The sequence below is a fragment of the Oncorhynchus mykiss genome, chromosome 29, assembly GCF_057628025.1.
Source record: "Oncorhynchus mykiss isolate SJ-2025 chromosome 29, ASM5762802v1, whole genome shotgun sequence".
In the NCBI taxonomy this organism is placed as follows: Eukaryota; Metazoa; Chordata; class Actinopteri; order Salmoniformes; family Salmonidae; genus Oncorhynchus; species Oncorhynchus mykiss.
In genome coordinates this window covers 23,915,878-23,938,532 of record NC_143050.1, presented here as the reverse complement: position 1 = coordinate 23,938,532, position 22,655 = coordinate 23,915,878, and the positions used below count along the sequence as shown (strand labels likewise).

The 22,655-nt window shown below is 43.7% G+C and overlaps 1 protein-coding gene across 10 annotated transcripts in view; it reads right to left on the bottom strand.

The window, feature by feature from the left end:
• The window catches only part of LOC110509851 (glutamate receptor ionotropic, NMDA 1), a 31,086-nt gene that overhangs the window by 4,430 nt on the left and 4,001 nt on the right, over window positions 1-22,655 (bottom strand). The window contains exons 2-22 of one of the 10 annotated variants that reach the window (XM_090226848.1): window positions 19,979-20,113; window positions 19,449-19,625; window positions 16,371-16,433; window positions 15,571-15,668; window positions 15,190-15,311; window positions 13,639-13,813; window positions 13,386-13,530; window positions 13,065-13,151; window positions 11,839-11,977; window positions 11,188-11,315; window positions 10,406-10,570; window positions 10,146-10,264; window positions 9,664-9,776; window positions 9,264-9,412; window positions 8,841-8,998; window positions 8,169-8,330; window positions 7,808-7,917; window positions 7,307-7,452; window positions 6,946-7,002; window positions 2,939-2,965; window positions 2,027-2,140 (exon numbers count right to left, since the gene is read on the bottom strand). In XM_090226848.1, the coding sequence (XP_090082974.1) occupies window positions 2,027-2,140; window positions 2,939-2,965; window positions 6,946-7,002; window positions 7,307-7,452; window positions 7,808-7,917; window positions 8,169-8,330; window positions 8,841-8,998; window positions 9,264-9,412; window positions 9,664-9,776; window positions 10,146-10,264; window positions 10,406-10,570; window positions 11,188-11,315; window positions 11,839-11,977; window positions 13,065-13,151; window positions 13,386-13,530; window positions 13,639-13,813; window positions 15,190-15,311; window positions 15,571-15,668; window positions 16,371-16,433; window positions 19,449-19,625; window positions 19,979-20,113 (2,589 nt within the window). Of the gene's footprint in view, window positions 1-2,026; window positions 2,141-2,938; window positions 7,003-7,306; window positions 7,453-7,807; window positions 7,918-8,168; window positions 8,331-8,840; window positions 8,999-9,263; window positions 9,413-9,663; window positions 9,777-10,145; window positions 10,265-10,405; window positions 10,571-11,187; window positions 11,316-11,838; window positions 11,978-13,064; window positions 13,152-13,385; window positions 13,531-13,638; window positions 13,814-15,189; window positions 15,312-15,570; window positions 15,669-16,370; window positions 16,434-19,448; window positions 19,626-19,978; window positions 20,114-22,655 lie in introns of all 10 variants that reach the window. The other 9 variants (XM_036967277.2, XR_016493286.1, XM_021591008.3 and 6 more) reach the window with 9 other exon arrangements.

Genomic DNA, 22,655 nt, shown 5'->3' with positions numbered 1-22,655 from the left:
GACCTAACACTTAGATCTAAACGTTGCATCACCACAGGGCTACAACCTCTGTTTAGACGTCCACGTGGGCCTACTTCAGGGCACCCCCTACTAGCCGAAGGTGGACCAGCAAAAGAGAGACCCTTCAATACGTCAATACTTACAGTATGGCCACTACCACAATGAATTCTGTATTATTACAATTACTAGTACTAAAATAATATCTCTTACTGATACTACTACATCTACCTCAACTACTAGTATTACTGCTAGTACCACTACTGACAACAATAACAGTAATTCACATGCTTGTAGAGGGAGAGAGGAGCAGTGTGGCATGTGGGTGAGGGACACTGACACTCAAAAGTCCATTGATAACCATTAATATAAAAGAAGAACACTTATATAAAATCAAAATAATGGTCAAAGATTGAGGATGGTACATATTTGGTTATAATCTAGTTGTAACTTGTGTGGTTTCTCTTTTTCACCATAGATTTGTGTAAGAGCACGATAACTCCCAAACCACCATCCCAAACCTCCCACAACAGCAACAGTCATTCCATCTTCTCCACTCCAATAGTTGACCAATTCTATAGAAACACCTCCAGGTGATAGTAGGTGGCGGATGGCAGATTTGTAGTTTTGATTTGGATCAAAGGAATAACATCACTCTAAATGTCAGAGACAATAGATATAAGATCAAGAAAAAAAGAGAAAATCAAACAAAGACAGACCAACAGAGACCTTTTTTCCATGTTCGATTTGGCCAATATGTAATTAAGGAAAACCAAAAAGCTTTGATATCTACTGTGCAACTCTCAGCTAAATCCCGATTGAGCATAGCTGGTTAACTCAGATTTTGGACATCAGCCAGCTATGTTAGGGTGAACAGCAGGACAGAGAACGTTGCAATTCGTTCACTGGATTGTCAGACCACTGTGAAGGAGCCTCCCCACCAGCAAAGAGCAGGCCCTTCCAACTGGACTGTGGAGAAAATGAGAGAGCATCCCACTCTTATTGTGCTGCAGCAAGGCTCCAATAGAAACAGAGGTGAATAAGGCCTGAGTTCTTTTTATAGTGGGTCTAAGCTGCGGACACAATAGAAGCGTGATGTTTCCAAGAATCTCAAGCCGAGAAAGGCAACAAACAGAGGAAGACACGATAGAACCACCTGCGTTAACAACCTAGAAATAGACCTTAAAAGGCATGCAAAATTGACACAGAAAATCCTTTTGTCAGACAATATGATTGCAAACATCACAAAGTAAACATGACAAATCAAAAGTAGACAGTAGATCTAATAATATAACTCCACGAAGAAAATCCTGAAATAGATGGTCTGTTGGTAAAAAAAAAATATGTTAGTTTGTTTTCAGAACGGTTGACTGACTTTGGCAAATGGCATAACGTTGGCACATGCTTTGAAATCAAAACAAACAAACAAACAAAAACGGAAGTGCAGGATTTAAGTGTATAAAAGATGGATTGAACAGGATCAGGCAATCAAAGAAACAGGAGACTAACACAAATACACACACATACACACACTACAAAGTCACCAAGAGACAAATTGGTCAAAACCACATCCAGATCATTGGCAGGGAGGAAGAGCAGCCCAAACAAGCAAGACAGACTGCTGAATTACCCTCTCTTCCAGTACTACACCCACTAATCCCATGAAGCCAGCCCAGCCTGGCCCTGCGTTTGCTCTCCCCACTGCCAGCACACCAGCTCAAGTCCCTGCCCTGCTCTGCCCTGCACTGCTGCCTAGCATCCTGTAGGGGGCATCGGCTTACAAATGGCATCTGGTTGGATGGCTGATCGATGGTGGACTGACAGACATGTGGCCATGGCTGCTGAGCCATGTAGGATGGGTGAGAGAAATGGGTCTCTCTCACAATTAAGAGATGGGAATGGCGGTAGAAAAGACAGAGGAAAAAGAGGAAGATTGAGAGAGAAGAGGAGACAGAGGTAGAGAAAAAGAAAAGAGAGAGAAAAGTAGGAAGAGTAAGGGAAGATGTTGTTCCCTTCTTCATCTCCTTACCGTGTCTTTGGATGACCTACGTCTCTTGATGCTGGAGGCCAGGGAGGTACTGATGGACCTAAAAGAGGCTTTCTTTTTGGGGTCGGGGGGCTCTGCTCTACCACTTTTCCTATCCTAAAATAAATATATGTAGAACAATTATTCATATTCTTGGGGTGGAGTGATACCTTGGTCTCAGTCTCACCCATTCACCCACTCACCCTCTCTCCACACCCTCCCTCCCTCCCTCTTCCATTTCACTTCATATCTGAAGTGGTATGAGAGTGAGTTTCCCGCCACAAAGTTGTCTCTATTGGATATTGGAGGCAACAGGAGTTTTGCACCTCTTTTAGTGGTGGGACTGTCTGGCACTGTAGTCTGGCCAATCCCATAAGAATGTTTTTACACTAGCAGCCATTTCATCATAGTGGGACTGGACATGATGGAAAATACCTAGCCAAGCATTGACACAGCCAAACACCCCCTTGCCCCTAGAAATGTATTGGAATGGTTTGAGGAGCATGTGTAGGTGACACCTGTGATATGCTGCTTTAATCATCTACCACACCCTACTCACACACTCACTCTTACCCACACACACACCCACACATCAAATAATCACTTTCACCCTACCTCCACCCCTTCACCCCAAGACACACAACCTTTCAGAGAGAAAATAAACATTAGCCAGGACTGAGGAACAACTAAATGGGCAGTATACTATGACTATGAAATGTCACAGTCAACAGGATCAACTGTATTCATTGGAGGTTCAAGCATCTTCCCAAACCCCTGTTTAGCCATATCCTTACAACATGTTCACACATCAACTGTGTTTCTTCCCTCCCTCATGCCATCAAAGTGCCCCACAGCTACTCTCTATAGGTACGTGGCAGTGTTCATGTGCAAAAGCTCATATCAAGGTATTCTTACATCCTGAGTCTCTAGAGAGGAAGAGGGCTGCATGGGGGGAGGAGGGGGGGGGAGAAAAGAAAAATAAATAAACATCCATCTTCTTGCTATTAGATAGTTATTACTTTAAGATCCAGAAGCAAAGCCAAGGGAACCAAACGAGCCAATAGAAAAGCTAGCAAAGGAAACAACCACATCACAAGCCAAGCAGTCATAAAAATGTGCTCTATAAGGCAGGGGAGCCACTAAAATGCATACCAACATAAGATAAACAACAACAAATAATAGTATATCATTTAAGCTCCTTGAGTCATTATACCTGTGGCTGGGTATAATGGAAATTCCCTAGGGAGTGAAATAGATGGTGTTGGGGTGGTAGTATATGTACTATATACAGTATACTACTAACTGTTAGAGCAGGGATTGGGGGTGGAATTTAGAAATATGAGAGATTTTGGCGAGCTGGTTAGGTAGGGGGTGTGGGAAGGTTTTGGTGATAGGCAGCATGAGAGGTTTTGGCCAAGTTGTTGTGAGGTCTGGATGGGGATGGTTAGCTAGGTGAAATGGTAAGAGATGTAGAAAGTAGGAGTTAGGGAGGTCCTAGGCCTAGATAATAGACCTAGATAAATGGTAAGAGATGTAGAAAGTAGGAGTTAGGGAGGTCCTAGGCCTAAATAATAGACCTAGATAAATGGTAAGAGATGTAGAAAGTAGGAGTTAGGGAGGTCCTAGGCCTAAATAATAGACCTAGATAAATGGTAAGAGATGTAGAAAGTAGGAGTTAGGGAGGTCCTAGGCCTAGATAAATGGTAAGAGATGTAGAGAGTAGGAGTTCGGGAGGTCCTAGGCCTAGATAAATGGTAAGAGATGTAGAGAGTAGGAGTTAGGGAGGTCCTAGGCCTAGATAAATGGTAAGAGATGTAGAGAGTAGGAGTTAGGGAGGTCCTAGGCCTAAATAAATTGTATGAGATGTAGAAAGTAGGAGTTAGGGAGGTCCTAGGCCTAGATAAATGGTAAGAGATGTAGAGTAAGGTTAATTAGTCATAGGGAATGGGGAGGCCCTAGGAGTGGATGGGTAAGAGATTTAGAGAGTTAGGTGAGTTAGGAGTTGAGAAGGCACTTGGGGGGCAGTGTGGTGTGAATTTAATCTGAGAACATGCAGAAAGGGGTACGGAAGGATGGGAAGAGCTTGGCAGGGACGGTAAGGGAAGGGGTAGAGAAGGAGACAAAAAACATAAAGCATGACAGTCAACCCAGGCCAGCACTGGACCCACAGAACATCCCCTGTCATCAGATCACATGACTGGGCCTCTGTTTGAGCCACCCATCACCACCCAAACCATCCCCATTATCTTAATGCCACAGCATTAAGAGGTGATGTTCTATTGGGTGGTGTGGAAGATGGGTGGAGCTGATTGGCTGAGGAGTGATGGACAAGTCACCAGTGAGAAAAAAGTAAATAAAATGGATTTCCTGTTGGAAGATGACATCTAGACGTTAGTCAATGGTCAAAGTCACCTCATGTTAAAACTCTATCAGTGAGGTAAAGATGAGGCATAGAGACATTTAGATTGAAAAAATAATGCTCATTGCCCAAGCAACTCAAAGCATTGTTTTTTTATATTCTTTTGTATTTTTCTGTTTCTCGTCAAAATGTTTTTTTCTTGTTGTACTTTTCAGCGTAGAATATCCAGGTCTCACGTGACATCAATCGACACCGACCGCTTGTGAAGTGCTGTGTTTGCAAAGTTCCGGTCATGCAAAGCATGCTGGTCCAATGGAGGAAGCTTCCCACTGGACGCATGTGCCGCAGCTTCCTGTCTCCAATAGGAAACAACAGCCACTAGAGTGCATTAGTTCTCGTTGACATTTCGTTGATCTCACTCCTAATATCTCCTCCACTATAAGGCAGTGCACTTCTGAATAAGACCTGCTACAACAGAGAAAACTAACGGCTAGATACCGTAGCTTCTCTTAAACTAGGGAGGGGGACAGTTCACAATGCTTTTTCAGTAGATACAAGCAAACAAAGGTGCTGAGAGTTGGGGTAAATTATAATTAATTTGAATCAATTCAGGAAGTGAATTGAAATTCCAAATGGAATTTAGCCCTAGCTGGAATGGGTCGGTTAGTTACTGGAGAAGATACTAAGGTGTAAGCAGTTCAGAGCAGCAACATAGTGAACGATAAGAGGGACTCAAACAGGTTATTCAGAATTGCACGTCCTCTGGAGGTACCTGTGTTGGAAGGCATAGATGTACATTATGTTATGTTACATTATGTTGCATTATGCACAGAAATATAAAAACAAACAAAAATATAAAAATACAAACACACAAGCAGTAAAAATGATGCTGGACACCTAGCTGGAAATACCCACAGAGAAAGGAAAAGTTCATATAAACTGTCACCGAACCCTGTTGTTATGATAATAGTGTATACTGAATAGTGTGAAATACTGTATGAATTATACTTCCTCTGTAAGTAATCACATTGATGGCATCGAGAGACAATTCATTTGAATAATGTTCATTTCATACTGTATTAGATTCAATGATTTGCTCGCTTCTGCTACTCCAAGCATGATACCCCAGTTAAGGAATAAGAGCAGAAAACTGTCATTTGTTTAAAGCATGTGAACCCCATATTAGCTCTAGGCCCTATTGAGAATAATGCTGTGTACGATTTGCATGGATGAAGCCATCTTTGTTCAGTAGTGCTGGAATTATTAATAAACTGTGTCAACATAACCTTGTCTTTAACACAGATATTACACAGACCTTTTCCTTTCTCAGCGGGCGCCTGCATGCATTTGTCTACTGTATGTGCCTATACATGTACACAGACATGAAGACATGGACAACAGTTACATCTGGTAGTAAGGTAGATGACAGACAGTCTCGGAAGGACATTGATTTGCTGACACGCACTGGAGACTGTGATCTTACCGTACCTTCCTCCAGCCCTGCTGTCAATACAACCGGTGCACCACTGACCTTTTGTGAGTGCTTAACAAAGAGCCAGCATGGGGGCAGGCTGGCTGCCAGAGCCACATCACAGGCTCACAGTGTCCACTGCCCGTCTCAGCTCGTGTGCCCCGTCACCTCCCTCCCATGTACCCCCACACCACGCTCCTCCTGCTGAGGATGGTAGGTCAGCGCAGGGTGGGAGGTAGGGTAGGTAGGGGTGGGGCGGGATGATGTGGAAAGGCGAATGAGGGAGTTGGGGGGGGGGGCACCAACGCTTCACAGCGGAAGATATTGGAGTTAAGGGCAAATCATGTTCTTCGGCGACTAGACGCACTGAGGCGCGAGCACATAACTCAGCTGTAGCTGGAATGGTTTTTGCCTGATTATCTTTAGGTGACCACCGTTCTGAAATAAGTCACTGACACGCAGGCTTTCTCTGAGAGGACTCATGTTTAGGGTCCATAAACACTTTAGGGGGTGGGGATACTGGGGGATGGAGTGATGTAAATACTGGACAAGTATAGACGTCAAGCATAGGAGAGTCGGGGTCAGAAATTACAGTGTAACAACACTGTTACAGCTATTAAAAAGCATGAGATTTATCTATGAATCTCAGAGTTATTTAAATAACTTTCATCGACTACCTTATTCCCCTGCATGTCCTCATCATCTGACCTTACAAAGCCTAAAAGCGTTATAGCAGCAGCATACAAAGTCAAATTTATACCCTATGCAGGTACGCAATGCAACAACGCAATTAGCTACGCAAAATGGCCCTTCTGCGTAGTTGCAATGCATTATACATTTTGGGCTGCACACTTTTGCATATTTTTACAAAGCAAGTACGCAGAAGGGCCATTTTGCGTAGCTAATTGTGTTCTTGCGTTGCATACGTGCTAAAGTAAGCGTTAAGGCTTAACTGGCTCATGCCATGAACGTGGAATGCATATTTTAGTTTCAAATGTTCTCATGTTAGAGCTACTTTTATTTTAGCTGAACTCTTATTCGAAAAGCGAAGGGTGACGTGGGGTGGAAATGTTTCTTGTCTATGTTACATACTAACGATGGGGTCATCGATGCGCCCACAGCTTGGCTTCCAGAGGCCTCCTTACTGTCCTGCAGCACAGAGAGGAGACATAGGGGCCATTGGTCTAAGGGACTGGAGGATGGACCCACGGTGGCTCATGGTAATGCCTTGGGAACAACTTCATCACTGATTGTGACACAGCAATCCGTGAGTGACTGTCACCAGTTGGCAACAAGGTCAGACAGGATGCTAATAGTGACACAAAAAAAAAAGATTGGTCGTACACCTGTATTGGAGGAACCTGCAGGAAGGGCTATGCTGGGCGTGTCTCAGCCCATCTCTGCCCTCCCCCCCCCGGGTGCCAGTGCTTACGGGGGGAAAGAGATGCCATACCTGCAGGTTCTTCCTCCAGACGTTGACGGCCGCAAAGGCCAGCTGCATCTGCTTCCTTCGGGCGTCTTTGTGTCGCTTGTAGGCGATCTCAATAAAGATGAGGAAGATCCCTGCTGCTATGCCTCCAGCCACCAGCATGAACACTCCTGTCAGACAGAGACAGACAGACACAGGGATGGGTGGTGAGTCGCCGTCTGACACTGACCGCAACCCACTGACCATGACTGTGTCTGTGTGAATCTAGTCTAATAGGTCAACGGTTGCTGTCCTTTCGTCGACCTGCTTTCACGCCGTCCGCTGCAAACCTTGCAAGTTGATATTAGGATCACAACTATAACAACTAGAACTACAGTAACCCACAACAAATGACTTTAACAGTACACACTTCACGTAACAACAAAAAAAAAAGTATTGGACAAAAAAAAAGGCTACAGTACCTTACCACTGTAGTTTTTGTCCAATCACTTTTAGGTTTCTTAAAACCCAAAAGAGGAACCCTACCTGCCATGTTCTCAAAGGTGAGTGTGGCTGGGGCATTGCTCCGTGAGTCACACTCCTGGTATCTCACCCAGGTTTTATCTAGATCTTCCATGAAGCCATTCTCATGGGAACTGCAGGGGTGGGGGGAGTGGGCAGAGAGGTAAGACAGTTAACAAAAAGCCAAGCCATACACTCCAGAAGAGAAATCCCAGAATGTCACTAACACAGACGACACAAACAAACACAGACTGACTGACAGACAAAGGGCAGGAATGAGGAGATACAGAGAGAGAAGAGAGCTGACACAGCGGTGTGCCGGATGGTTAAAAAAGGAAAATAAAAATAACAACATACACACAATGCTGCTTGGGCTGGGACAGACCTGAGAATGGCCAGGGACACATTCTGTTTCCAGGGGCTGTCCTTGCGCATGCCTATGCCAAAGCCCGAACGGAAAAACAGCTCTCCCGTGGTCACCAGGTCGCACTTCTGCGAGGCTTCAAACTCCAGCACCGCAGAGTCCCAGATGAAAGCATGCAGCTTGCTGTTGGCGGAGGGAGGCAGGGGGGAGGAGGGGGTTACGGTGCAACAGTACAGTGATTGTCACAACACACATTTACGGCTCCCCTTTGGCCACACAAAGCGTGTGAGTCAGCGTTACCAGCCATGTCTACCGCCGCTTGAAAAATGAAATCCAATGCCGGACGGACGACGGCGCGTCCCCCATTGGATTCCCCACCTCAAAGAAGCTCGTCTTGGATAAAACCTGAAAAAGGGTGCTCCTCAACTCAACGTTAGCTCAACTATAGACTGGTGTCAGTGCTACTGACACAGTTCATGCAGCCCTGTTCTAAGTCTGAGCCTGGATCTGTCTTGGCTGGATGATGGGCCTGGACCAGAAGGAGCGCTGCAGTAAGACCTGCTGGGTCTCACTGTTCCGGAGGTCCACAACCCCCAGGTCTGACTAACTGACCCTCTCTCTCTCTCCCTAACCTGACTATCTGACCAGCTCCGGCCGACACGCCCAGGCCAGGCCGGCCCGGCCGGGACTCACTTGTCGCGCACGGCCTGGATAGCCTCAGCGGCACTCTCGTAGTTGTGCTTCTCCATGTGGCGGTACATGGTGCTAAGCTCCACCTGCCGCCGGAAGTAGATGTCCACAGAGCTCTGCTTCACTGTGGCATAGATGAACTTGTCTGATGGGTTCCTCAGCTGTTGAAGGATAGGAATGGTTGGAGGGAACATTACATTCAGCATTCACATAGAGTTGACCAATTCTGGAATTCTGTAAAAATGAAAACTTTTGATGCTACACAACCACTTACTTTACAGCATTTAAACCCCAATAATTTTCGCACCTCGCTAAACATGTACATTTTTGGTAGTATGTAACCTACTATCCACAAGTTATTGAGGTGGAGGTGTACTCAAAGATTCTCTGTATGTATTTAAAGCAGGACTATTTCTTGATGCCCACCCTCGGGTCGTTGATGCCGGTGATGCGCTCCTCAGGCCGGTCCAGCACCAGGAAGGCAGCCAGGTTGGCAGTATACGATGCCACTATGATCATGGCAAAGCCGGCCCACACCATGCCCAAGATTCTCGCTGAGAAGCTGCGCGGCGCGCCTGGATAAGAAAAGCCCATAAAACGTTACATTATGTTCACTCTATGGGACATCAAATGTGGCTCAATATATTGATGTATGTGTAGCATCTCCCAAATATGACATTATTTATCGACATGCAACACTAATATTTCCACAGTTAATATCAGTATCACAAACTGGTAGTATTTGCAGAAATAGTACACTAACTAGCTAGTATACTAACAACTGTACTGATCTTTAACGGTTCTTTAGTGATAGTAATTCTCCTACCTTCTCCAATACCGGAGTTAAGCAACACTCCCCAGGAGAACCACATGGCTGACGACAAGGTGAGGGCGTCTTCTTCTTCTTCTTCACTGTTTACTTTAAACCTCCCAAACGGGCTAGAGAGAGAGCAAGATGTGAAGTGAGACATACATGAGAAGACAGAGGAGAAAACCCTGGCAACACCAGACAGGGAGGAAGTCTGTGTAAGTGGCTACGTAAGAGCGAGCTAGAGCACAGAAAGAAAAGAGAAAGAGAAGGCCAGATGAGCAGAGCAGTGGAATGATTGGAGCCAGTCTTCACCTCTGTCCCCTCATCCACTGTGAAGCATCTGGAGAGGTCTGGAGCATAAGCAGAGGTAGAGTATGTCACACAGACACACAAAAACACGTGTGCACGAATGCACCCACACGTATGCACCCACCCACACACACACACACACACATATACACACATATAGACAGACGGACACATGGATCCCCTTGTACCTGAACCGGTCTAGTAGGTAAAGCATCACCGCCACCACATGCACCGAAAGACCCACCAGCAGCCACAGTGTGCTCTGAAACGGCTGCATGAACGAGTCCAGTGTACTGCGAGGGATTTCCTGTAACACACAGCACCGACAGTCATTCACAGACCACTTACAGTCTACAACCATCCCATCTGCAATGAGGACTAAATCAGGTATAGTCTGTATGAACTTTCAATTTGTCTCATAGGTTTTGGGAGGAATTCGGGGACATACCTTTTTAACAAGGATGGTTAGGCCTTGGTACTTAAAAGGTTTGGAGAATTCGATGTACTGGGCTCGTTCGTTGTTTATTGTCAGCGGGGCAACGATCATATCTGCCAGACCCCCCAGGAGCTCTCCCATCATGCCATTCCACTCTTTCTTGTTGCTGTTGTTCACCTGTGGTAGATGGATGTAAAAGGTTAATAACCAAACCAACCTGACAATGAATTTCAGAATTAATTGTCCTATATCAGAAACAACAAGTAAGCCCTCTCTTGACTTTGGTGAGTAGCCAAAGGCGAAAACCTGGGTGCCTTTAACCCAAATGAAAATGAGCAGTATGGTCTGAATGGTATTCTCTGGCTCAGAGATGTGGTAACTGAGCTTGGATCTCCAGAGAAGCTCCATTCAGCTCATCTTGCTTGTTCAGTAAATCCTGACAGATCAGCGTGGGTCTCACCACCACCTTGTCCCTCCAACACGGACCTAAAGTCCCCAATGTGGTGGGACCCTAGGTTTCCATGGCTCTCTCGGCTAAATGACTTATTTTAGTTAGTGATTTAGTGAGTGAAAACAGTTTTTGTGAGTGCAGTAACATAAGAGGATTCTGTGTAATTTTCAAAACGTTACAACTACAAAAAGCACATCTCAGTGATAAGATTTGTGTAATTTGCTTCATAACTTACTTAATAGAATGGAATATAAATATGCAAATAGACAATTGTTGGTCAAATCATTTTTGGCCAGTAAGGTTTTCTATCTAGAGAGAAGTCTGAGTTTTTATAGGAACTGACCCGCTCCTGTGTTCCAAATTTCCCATCAGCCACCAGGTGTACTTCATAGGTAAAGTTCATGGTTCCAGCCAACTTGATAAGTAGGTCAATACAGAATCCATAACAACATTGAGGTACAATTGGACGTCCTGTAACCAAACCAGCAGAGGGTTGCAAGTTACAATCAATCAATCAACATTTTTAAAATATTTTTTTAGAACACCAGACATCACTTGCCCACACACTATTCAACCAAAATCACCCATTCACTTAATAATACAGTAGCACACTGCACATATGTTCACTGCAACCAGACTTCACACACTTACACTCTTTGTTTAAAACAGGCTGGAACATGCCCACACTGTTGGCAAACATTTAAGCAAACACTCTAGCATACAGTATTCACAATGTACACTCACTGTACATACACACTGTACACACTGTACACACACACACACACACACACACACACACACACACACACACACACACACACACACACACACACACACACACACACACACACATGCCAACAATCACACAAAGGCACAATCAGCAACATGCATACATATATAGATACCTACTGCATATATATGTATGCATCTCCAGTTGGTACTTAGCGGGCGTAGTAAAAGCACAGTGATATCATAAACGTCCCTGTTGTGTTACCTGGGATGGTCTCATTTGGTCCAGTGCAGATCACCTTTTTAATATCTGCCACTCCATTTAAGGTTTTTTCCTCCTTGCAGGTTCCATCCTGCTCAGTGGGTTTCACATACACAAAGGGCTCCTGGTGTATGGTCACTATCTATAACAGACGGGAGAGAATGCTGTTTATCACACAGTGGGCTTTAGCTCACACTGACCCTGAGGGAGCTCTACATCACCAGCCCTCCAGACAACAACCCTTCCACAAGGAACACATAAAACACACACACACACACACACATGGTAGAAATGGAGAGAGAAAATGAGAGAGAATGAGAGAGAAAGAATAGTAGAATCCTTTGCAGGCCCATTCCATTGAAGATTCTGTAAGATATAAAGAGTTGTTTAACTTATAATATATCTATATATATATACACTGAACAAAACATATATATAATGCACCATGCTACAATTTCAATGATTTTACTGAGTTACAGTTCATATAAGGAAATCAGTCAATTGAAATGAATTCATTAGGCCCTAATCTATGGATTTCACATGACTGGAAAGGGGCGCAACCATGGGTGGGCCTGGGAGGGCATAGGCACACCCACTTGGGAGCCAGGCCCAGCCAATCAGAATGAGTTTTTTCCTACAAAAGGGCTTTACTACAGACATAAATACTCCTGTTTGATCAGCTGTCCAGGTGGCTGGTCTCTGCAGGTGAAGAATGTCGAGGTCCTGGGCTGGCATAGTTGGTCTTCGGTTGTGAGGCCGGTTGGACGTACTGCCAAATTCTCTAAAATGACGTTGGAGGCGGCTTATGGTAGAGAAATTAACATTACATTCTTTGGCAACAGCTCTGGTGGACATTCCTGCAGTCAGCATGCCTATTACACGCTCCCTCAAAACTTGAGACATCTGTGGCTTTGTATTGTCCCCAGCACAAGGTGCACCTGTGTAATGATCATGCTGTTTAATCAGCTTCTTGATATGCCACACCTGTCAGGTGGATGGATTATCTTGGCAAAGGAGAAATGCTCACTAACAAGGATGTAAACAAATTCATGCACAACATTTTTGAAAAATTAGCTTTTTGTGTATATGGAAAGTTTCTGGGATCTTTTATTTCATCTCATGAAAAATGGGACCAAGACTTCACATGTTCGATTGATATTTTTGTTCAGTATATATATATATACTGTATATACGGAATATCATTGTTTGAAGAGGGTAAAATGTGATACCTTTAGTCTCGTGGACATCTGAAAGCCCCGCGGTTTCTCTGTCTCTCCTCCCGGCCAGATGATCTTCCTCTGATTATTCATAACCACCTACATGGTCATGACACCATGATTAGAGGAGTGCTGACATAGTGTGTGGAGCTGATGAGAGCCAAGCACAGGGGAGTCCAATACTGAAGAGTCAGCTGCTTTAGCAACAGCTCAGCATCTAGCTAATAAAACCTGCTTTCTAACTACCATGCTTACTTCTTCATAGAGGTGTAATAGCAATAGACAGGAAGATCACAGTAAAAACAGAAATAATCACTGTTGCCATGAAGTTACCTGTGTTCCATTGTAAATCCCAACTTGAATGAGTCGACTCTTCTGGTAGTTGAGAATGCTGTAGTGAGCGTACTTCCTGTCGCCATCGTCATTGAATTCCACTCGTCCAGTGAGGCCCTCTGGGTACTTTGATGACATCAGAACCCTGAGCGAGAGGAGAAATTGAAGTAGATCTGAGTGTGAGAGTGTAGGGGAATAGGCAGAGTGAGAAAGTGTTTGTGTGTTGGTGTCTTCCTAAATTATACAAATGTACCTTTTGAAGAGGGGCCCGGTCTTCCAGATGTTGGTGTTTCCCACGCAGCCTCTGGGTGGCTCAGTAATGTTCTCCTTCTCAAAGAGCTCCTGGATGGACTGGGCCACCACGGCCACTGCGTCATTGATGTGGGCCGACTCGTTCTTGCCGTTGATGAGCTGGAGGCCAATGAGACCTGCTCACATCACACCAACAGCAAGCAGAACAAAGTAAATCAGTGACCTGCTAGACTACCAACCATCCGGATCCTTTTGCAATACACACACTAAAAACTTATAGGAACCTCTTGTTCAGCCATCACGAGGAAAGGTCCAACCGCAAGTTTTTGATCCAGCACCATCCTGTTGCTCTATTTGTGAAATTAATTTGGATCATCCAGCACTGGAATAAACAAGCACTGGAATAAACAAGCACTGGAAGTCTTTGAAGCATGAACTTCATCTTGATGGAAATTGATTTCGGATGTTCTTTTTTATTCCTTTCCGAGAAGAAGAGGCAACATGATCAGAGAGTAATAGCTAGATCAATATTTTGAGGTTGTTAGTGAACTTTGCCCAGCATGGGGGGAAAAAGAGTCCCTTGAAGTTGGATCGATTCAATTCTATCACCCACTTTATAGGGGTTAGGTTGGAAAATACCACAAGCAGAAAGCTATAGTGTATGTGTGGGACCAAACAAACATACATCAACTAGATTAGAGAATTCATGTACAAATTACATTAACAATCCAACTTCAGCTAAGTTTTCTTATTGCAACTGGTCCAGTAGTCTTGCAGACTCCTGAAAGAAGCCACAGAGGTGAGTTTAAGACAGCAACAGATGCTGAGACATGGACATGACTGACAAAGAATTATCTGCAGGGATCGGGGCATTGCCTTACGTTAGATAGCGCTACTAATCGTCTGCACTGAGGGACGAGCGTCACGTAGGAGTGACGCGACCTAACGTAAGACAATGGGCGTCAGGGGTGTTGGAGTGCCTAGGGGTTTACGCTTACGTTTGTGACCACAAAGTGACATATTACGTGAGACTTGTGCAGACTCCGGGACATAAGAAAGGACAGTTGTAGCTTACCATTCTATTTCAGTTACACTTCAATGTGGGGGTTGCAAAACACCCTTTATAAACTCATGAGAACCAAGCTATTAATATATCAGAATGGCACTATAAAGGCAGCAAGCGAAATTTTGGATAACCCAACATATATTTTTAGGAAACATACATGTACGAGTTAACCTATCAATAGTTCTGACTATAAATAAATAGGTTCGGAGACACAGGACTTAACACTGTGTTAACATTTGTTTAAGAGATTATAGTGTACATTTCTGTGACTCATTTAAAACCTTTAAACATAAAAAATGCTTAAACGTTTAAATGCTTAACACTCAACAAATAATCATACATAATACATTGTTAATAACGAGGCATTCTCGATATTATGGGTTTTCGCCCTATTCGTAGAGGTGAGATGAAAGGTGACCCCAGAAAAAGGCCAGCATTCTGAAGTGTTTTCCAAGTGGCTGCTGGGTAGCAGCGTACGGTACGTACCATCTGGTGCCTCACTCAGGGCTTTACCCGACATCTCCCGCTCTCCCACCAGCCACACGTAACCCGAGCCCGTCATGTTGAGGAAACGGGCAGCCTTGTAAACTGCAGCAGCGTCCTCTTCACTGAAAAGGGAGATGTTCAGTGACATAGACATGGTTACTTATCTTTAATTTAAATCATTGCAGTAAATCACTACTGTGTGACATTATGCCAGCATTTAGCAATAGAGGTGTAAACTATACCACTTTGAAGTGCAAAATGTAAGTCATTTTAAATCATGTTGTGGTCTAAATAGGAATAGTGAAAATGTACTTATGGGAGGGGCTTTTTGATGGGAGGGGCCTGATGGGACAAGTGGGAGGTGCTGTAAGAGGGTCTCACCTGGCGGAGAGGATGATGACGCGAGCCTCCAGCTCTTTGGCCTCTAGAAGCAGCGCAGTTAAGTTAGTCTCCTGGCTGAACTGGAGGACTTTCTCTGCCTGTGATTGGGGCACAAAATAAGTCAAGCCAACTACTTACCCCCACCTCAGAAACCATGCTGACTCTTTACCTGTTGTGCTCGATTTGGCAGATTTTGTTGAAAAAGGGAGAGAGGAAAAAAAGGAAAGCGATCCAGGGAAATCGGCTCAACTAAAAAAAAATTGGAGGGGGAAAATGTTTGCATTTTTCGCATGCAAACTGAGGGTAATCAAGGCTCCAAAGAAGGACGTGCATGTTAGGTAGGGGGGAGAAGAAGGTCAATGCAACCAGTAACTAAAAACAGGTAAAGAGGAATGACGGGGAAACTTTTCCCCCCAACAAAAAACTATTGAAAACTAGGGAGGTGCTACAAAACAAGAGGGGGTAGTAATCTGGGAAAGTGTTTGTCCCACACTACCGGATCTCCACAAAGGAATAGACTTGCAATCTCTTTTTTTTTCTTCTGAGAACATGCATTCCTTTATTTGAATGAAAAAATGAAAATGGTTGAAACGGAGCGCTGTTCATTTGTTAATGTTTATAGTCTTTCCATAACAAAATCATTGTTCAGTGAAATTATAGGGATAATGTCTCAAAGTACAAAGAAACACGTGCTACCAAGATAGGGGCATTTCTGGGTCGGCTGGTGACTGCTTGGGCTGGTTTCTAGTTGCTACGTTTGGAAAGTTGGTGGGCGGCGTGCATTGACCATGCAAATATACCTTTGGTCCTCGCTTGTTGTCATAGGACAGTTGGTCGAGGTTTTCATAGTTCCTTTTTTTATTCTGATGAGTAATGTGCACAGAGAAAATATGCAGACACAGAAGAATATTAAAAAACTGTTGAAAATGGATCGCAGTAAAGCATTCCAATAAATTTTCACTTTTCTGCTTCAAATTGGGATCCCTAACACTGGGGCTTGCAAAGTAAATCAAAGACAGCCACTGACAACTAGCAATCCTATTTAATGCTATGTCATATGACCTCATTCACAATCTTTCAAATACTACTCAAGACCCTCAAACCATTGTCCAGCATTGGTCCAGAAACAGTCATACTCTCTGTACAACTGTGAGATTGAGAGGGCTAAAATGTCTGTGTGTCAGCAATCCCAACAGGTAAACAGTCTGATTCTGCAAACTAATGGCCCTCAGGCTCTCTCCATTTTGAATTCCACTCAGTTCCTGTATATTGTGAAAGGAGCCGCAAGGCAGTCTCCTGCTTTGCCTTAGTCAGGGAGCCATTTTGCAGTGAAACACAGCATCTTCTGCTTGACAGACCTGCCTCCCCTGATGCCCGACCTTTCAGCTCAGACCGCAGGCAGGCAGAGCGCTCAGGATCTACGTCCTCCACATCCCAAATGCTACAGTGACTCTGCCACATTCGTTCATTATACTGCCTGACAAGCAAATCCAAAGTAAATCCCATTCTCCTCAATTGTATTCACGCTCACTCCATTGAACGGATTACAGATCTGTTATGCCTCAAATGTAATCTGAAGTTATTGTAGTCACTGCTGCTCTGTAAAACACTGCTCCCCTTCCAAATGTTGCATGCTATTGTGTCGTAGTGTTTCACGGTCAGTGCACAATCATAAATCATGGCATTACAAAACAAGTATTAATCAAACTGGAGTGAATGGGACTACAGTCTTCATTTAGAATATAAATAATCAAATTATGTATTGAGTCCCCAAACCCAAATCTATTTTTGTCCATTTCTTTCTCTAGCGCTCCACCATCTTGCAGCTGTCTCTGTGTGGCACTGCAATGCCTTGGTAAAAAGAACTGTCTAGATGACTGGCTTTGTTTTCCCAAAAGAGTTCTTTGGGTGCTCTATTTTTGCTACTTCAGGCAAGCATGAATATTGTATGTTGTGTCGCTCATGTCAGTATTCTGACTGAATCCACTACAGGTAGAAGATTCTCGCTACCGGCTGTGGTATAGAACCCCATATAACTACTGTCCCTGTGACTTGTCACAGCAGCACAGCACATAAACCTGCAATTACAGTGTGAATAATCTGCACGATACGGAATATGAAATGTGAATAAATAGAATATTTATATTAAATGAGGAAATGACACAAACTCCCCAAATGTGGCAAACTCAGCATTTGCCAAACTAGCTGGCTGAGTAATTTCTTAAAACCACTGATAAAGAACACATATACTTCCTTACAGCATCACATCACACTATCTACCATCCCAAGGATTCTGTGACATTGATAGATTAATTCAATCTGGTAACTGTAAATCTATCCAATTGTTGCTTATGGCATTATTTAAAAGAGAGAGTGAGAGACAGAGAGAGAGACAGAGAGAGAGACAGAGAAAGACAGAGAGACAGAGAGACAGAGAGAGAGAGAGAGAGAGAGAGAGAGAGAGAGAGAGAGAGAGAGAGAGAGAGAGAGAGAGAGAGAGCCAAGGTCAGACAAGATGGATTCCAAGAAGGAAGAAACATGTAGCTAGCGGTTAACCAACTATTATATAATCTAATGTAGGTATTTACCATAGAAAACACCACTTCAACACAGGTAAAGTCATTGTATGATCCAATAAAGTCAAAATCCTTTATAACAAGATGATTTATTGACAAAAAGTATACTTAGTAACTCCTAATCAATCTTGATCATGTTTGAGTGTGACTGATGAACCTCAACATGTTTGACATTTCACCTCTCCCTTCGGTGTGGATTATCGTGAGCATGTGTCTGTCACATGAACCGTTTCATCAGCCTCTGATTAAATTACTCTTCAAATCAGGACTCATTTCACTCCGTCACACAATTACAGGAAGGAGCCCTTGCGGGGAACAAACAGCGCAGTGTCAAAAAGTCTTAACCACATCCTGTCTTTTTAACAATATGTAAATTGGTCCTTCTCTTTTCCTTTAGGGAACATGATCTTTTAGGGCAGGGGTGTCAAACTCATTCCCCGGGGGGCCGAGTGTCGGCAGGTTTTTTTCACATTAAGAACAAAATAACCAGGTGAGGGGAGTTCCTTACTAATTACTGACCTTAATTAATCAATCAAGTACAGGGGTGGAGCGAAAACCCATTCCCTCCGTGGAATGAGTTTGACACATGTGTTCATCCCTGCTGTGTTTTAGGCTTTAGGTGGATCAGCACATTTAATGAGCTAGCTACCCAGCAACACAACCTCAGAGGTGACTCTGGGCTAAAGTAATGCTTATGGACAGTTTGTCACATGCCTGTCATTTCACTTGTATGGTCTCAGTCCATCATTTGACAAGGACACAATAAAACCAAAGATATGTATTTCACCATCTTAGTCTCTTAGCACAGGACACGATGACCATCTGATATACTACTGTATGTCAACCATCCATCACATTACAAGTCTCCAAGTGAGCATTACACTGGATTTGTGAACTGCATCCCTTCCAAACAACATACATGTACCACAGCACAAATATTCATCAAGGATCTATGAACCATCATTCTGTTTGGGAGTCATTGATATTTTGCCAAGCCCCAGGTTAAAGTCCGCTATTTGGCTCCCGTTGTGGATTGACCCAGGAGAATTTGACTATGGTGAAAAGCAACATGAGATGAGTAAAAGATGTACTCAGATCAGAACACATTAGACGCTGTAGATGTCTCTAGCATTTTGATGTTAGCCAATGTTTACACAATGGTCAGTGAGAGATGTGTTCACACGACAGAAAGAAAAACAGTTATATACATAGAAGACCTTTGAGAGTTAAACAGAGAGTACACACACACACACACACACACACCCACACACACTGGGGGTCCGGCGAGCCCGAGCGTCTCACCTTTGTTTCCCTCTCCTCCAGTAGGGTCTCCAGTCTTTTCTGCGCGGCCCGCCCCTCGTGGTCATCGCTGACGATCAGGATGATGTGGTTCCATCGAAACTCTCGCATCATGTCGAACCACACGTGAGCCTGGTGGGAGTACGGGGGGACAGTCCGCAGAAAAGACAAGTGGATACTCTGGGGAGAAAGCAAAATAAGAAGAAGGAGTGCGAGGAAATTATTTGCTTGTTATCCACGGTTTTTCTGTTCTTTCTAACATATTCATGAGGCCTTTGCAGTTGTTCACAATCAAACAGAAATGTCTTGTCCTTGCAGGACATTTGGAGCAGAATGTAATTTGTCCACAGCTATTTTGGTAGCTAGAGAAGAAGTGGAGTAGAATGTATGTCTCTCTTATTTGTTTAGATCCCCATGGTCTGCTCCATCATTCAGCTCCCCCCCCCCCTCCCTCTCCCTCTGTCCCTCTCCCTCCCTCTCTCTATCTCTCTTTCTCTCTCTCTCTCTCTCTCTTTCTCTCTGTCATTTGTCACCTTGTCGGAGTAGATGGACATGCGCGTGGTGAGGCCCACAACAGGGATGCGGTAGAAGCCTGCGGTGTAGGACACAGGCGTGGGGGTGAGGTGGTCGTTGGACTGGGGAGGATGACTCACGAGGATGGCATACACCTGCAGACACAAGTACGGGGATTAAAGAAAAACACACACCTGTAAAGAGAGGTGAAAGGATAATAAAGTGTATGGACTATTGATTCCTCACTGCGACATGGAAATGTCAAATCAGCTCTTTCCTCTTTTAAACCATCCTCAATTTTTCATTAGCATAATTGCTGCATGGTAGATGGTTATTCATTTGGCTCAAAGCTGAATGACACTTATCCTGGATGAAGTAGATAGATGCTCCTCAATGCAGCTCTACTAACTGTATATCGATTCTTAGATTAATAGGATTCTTTAGAAATGGAAAACTGATCCAACTGAGGGGGAAGACAAAACTGGCATGATATGCAGGCATGATGGTTAGTGTGTGCAGCCCGTATGGTTGGGCCTCTTTCATCCGAAGAGCGCTTCCAGGCATCTACCATACCATCTGTCATGGACCCTCTCTCGAGTGACTAACATGACCACAGAGCCAAGACCATCTCATTGAGTCTCTCACATGGTTAGGTCTCCATCTAGGCAGTTAGTAGGCACTGTTCCATGCATTTGACAAGTAAAGGTACATGTAGAACATTGGCACCTTTCTCATCCCTGCAGCCCTCTGAGATGATAGGATGGGACTCAGATATTGTGGAACGTAGGGAGCAAAGATATGTCAGCACATAACCATCTCTATCAATTACAACAATCATTACAATGAAGAGGACCGGGGACATTGGAATTGAGTGGAGGAATTAGGGAGAGACCTTTGTGTGTGTGTGTGTGTGTGTGTGTGTGTGTGTGTGTGTGTGTGTGTGTGTGTGTGTGTGTGTGTGTGTGTGTGTGTGTGTGAGAGAGAGAGAGAGAGAGAGAGAGAAAAAGGGATGGGGGAGGGGTGGTTCACGCCTCAGTTCTCTTCACTACATGATATTGCTGCTTTCAGAAGCAATGTAATGCTTAATGTGAATGGGATGGACGAGGGTTTTAGCAATGTGTTTCAGTGTTGAAACAAATCTCAAAGGGGTAACATCGCAATGCATAACTTATTAATGTTGTTTTCATTGTTAGGTTTAAATTGCACCAGTCGTATACACAAAAGATATTATGACCTAAAAAATAATCGCACTTGAAGTGAAAAACACAGTCATTTTTCGAGTCTAGAGCCAAAAACCATTGCCTTCCATACAATTGTGTGTCTCATTATTGATCTAGTAATAACATAAACCAGTTATAACTACCCATTTCTAATGATTAAATCATAAAATTTTCCATAATACAAACTAAACGCCCTTCTCAGTGACATAACGGCAAATGAACCAAGGCATGCACCCCAGCTGCTACCCCTGTGATGCTTTGATGGACGTGCCCATTGCGTACGTGGCCATGTTGGCCTCCTTTTAGGCAACATTTCGTCACATGGCACGAGCTGTGAAAATAGAAACTGCAGTAAAACTAATTTAAGGATGCATCACTCATTTCTCTCTTGGTTAGTTAGTTTGTTTGCAGTTCAGTGGATCTGCAGCTGTGTACACTGAAGTGAGTTGGCCTCTCATCCCCCACAAATCTGTGTGTTTTTGGCCCTTAGATAAGAAAAATCAGTCCATGGCTTTTAAAGGATATATTGATTGTCCAGTTCTAAATGATAAAGAATAATTTTTGTATAAGATTTATATTAACCCTTGAACACATTGCTTTGTCTGGATAATAGACTACAGATATGGGGATAGAGATTTAGCCACAGGCTCACTGCCCATTTTACTTTTAATGTTTGGCCTCAAGTTCTGGTTTGGTAGTTACTCATTATATTGGCTACTGTTTGTGTAACAACAACATATGGATATCCAACATAAATAGGTAGAATTTCACTTCAGCTTCCATCTGTATTACCATATGTGACGGATCTCTTAAAGGCTTGGCTGCAGTTTCATTGTATTGTTATCATAGCCTAGGCTTGAAGAAATATTGTATATTAGAGTAACACAGTGTATATTTGCAAGAAACTGACTTTTTCCCTAATATACAGTCCCATTTTTAACCATATAAACTGTCCCATTTTTTTTTAAACAAAAAATATAAACTGCAATAAAACATTTGATATTGTTGCAATCAGCTCCCGAGCGACACAGCAGTCTAAGGCACTGCATCTCAGTGCTAGCGGCGTTACTACAGACACCCTGATTCGAATCCAGGCTGTATCACAACCAGCCGTGATTGGGAGTCCCATAGGGCGGAGCACAATTGGCACAGCGTCGTCTGGGTTAGGGTTTGGCCGGGGGGGCATCGATCCTGTATTAACTGACTTGCCTAGTTAGATAATAAATAAAGAAATAAATAAATAGCAACCTGGACTCAGGGGTGGGTAGACACATTTGCAATACGTATGATACAGTGCCTTGCGAAAGTATTCGGCCCCCTTGAACTTTGCGACCTTTTGCCACATTTCAGGCTTCAAACATAAAGATATAAAACTGTATTTTTTTGTGAAGAATCAACAACAAGTGGGACACAATCATGAAGTGGAACGACATTTATTGGATATTTCAAACTTTTTTAACAAATCAAAAACTGAAAA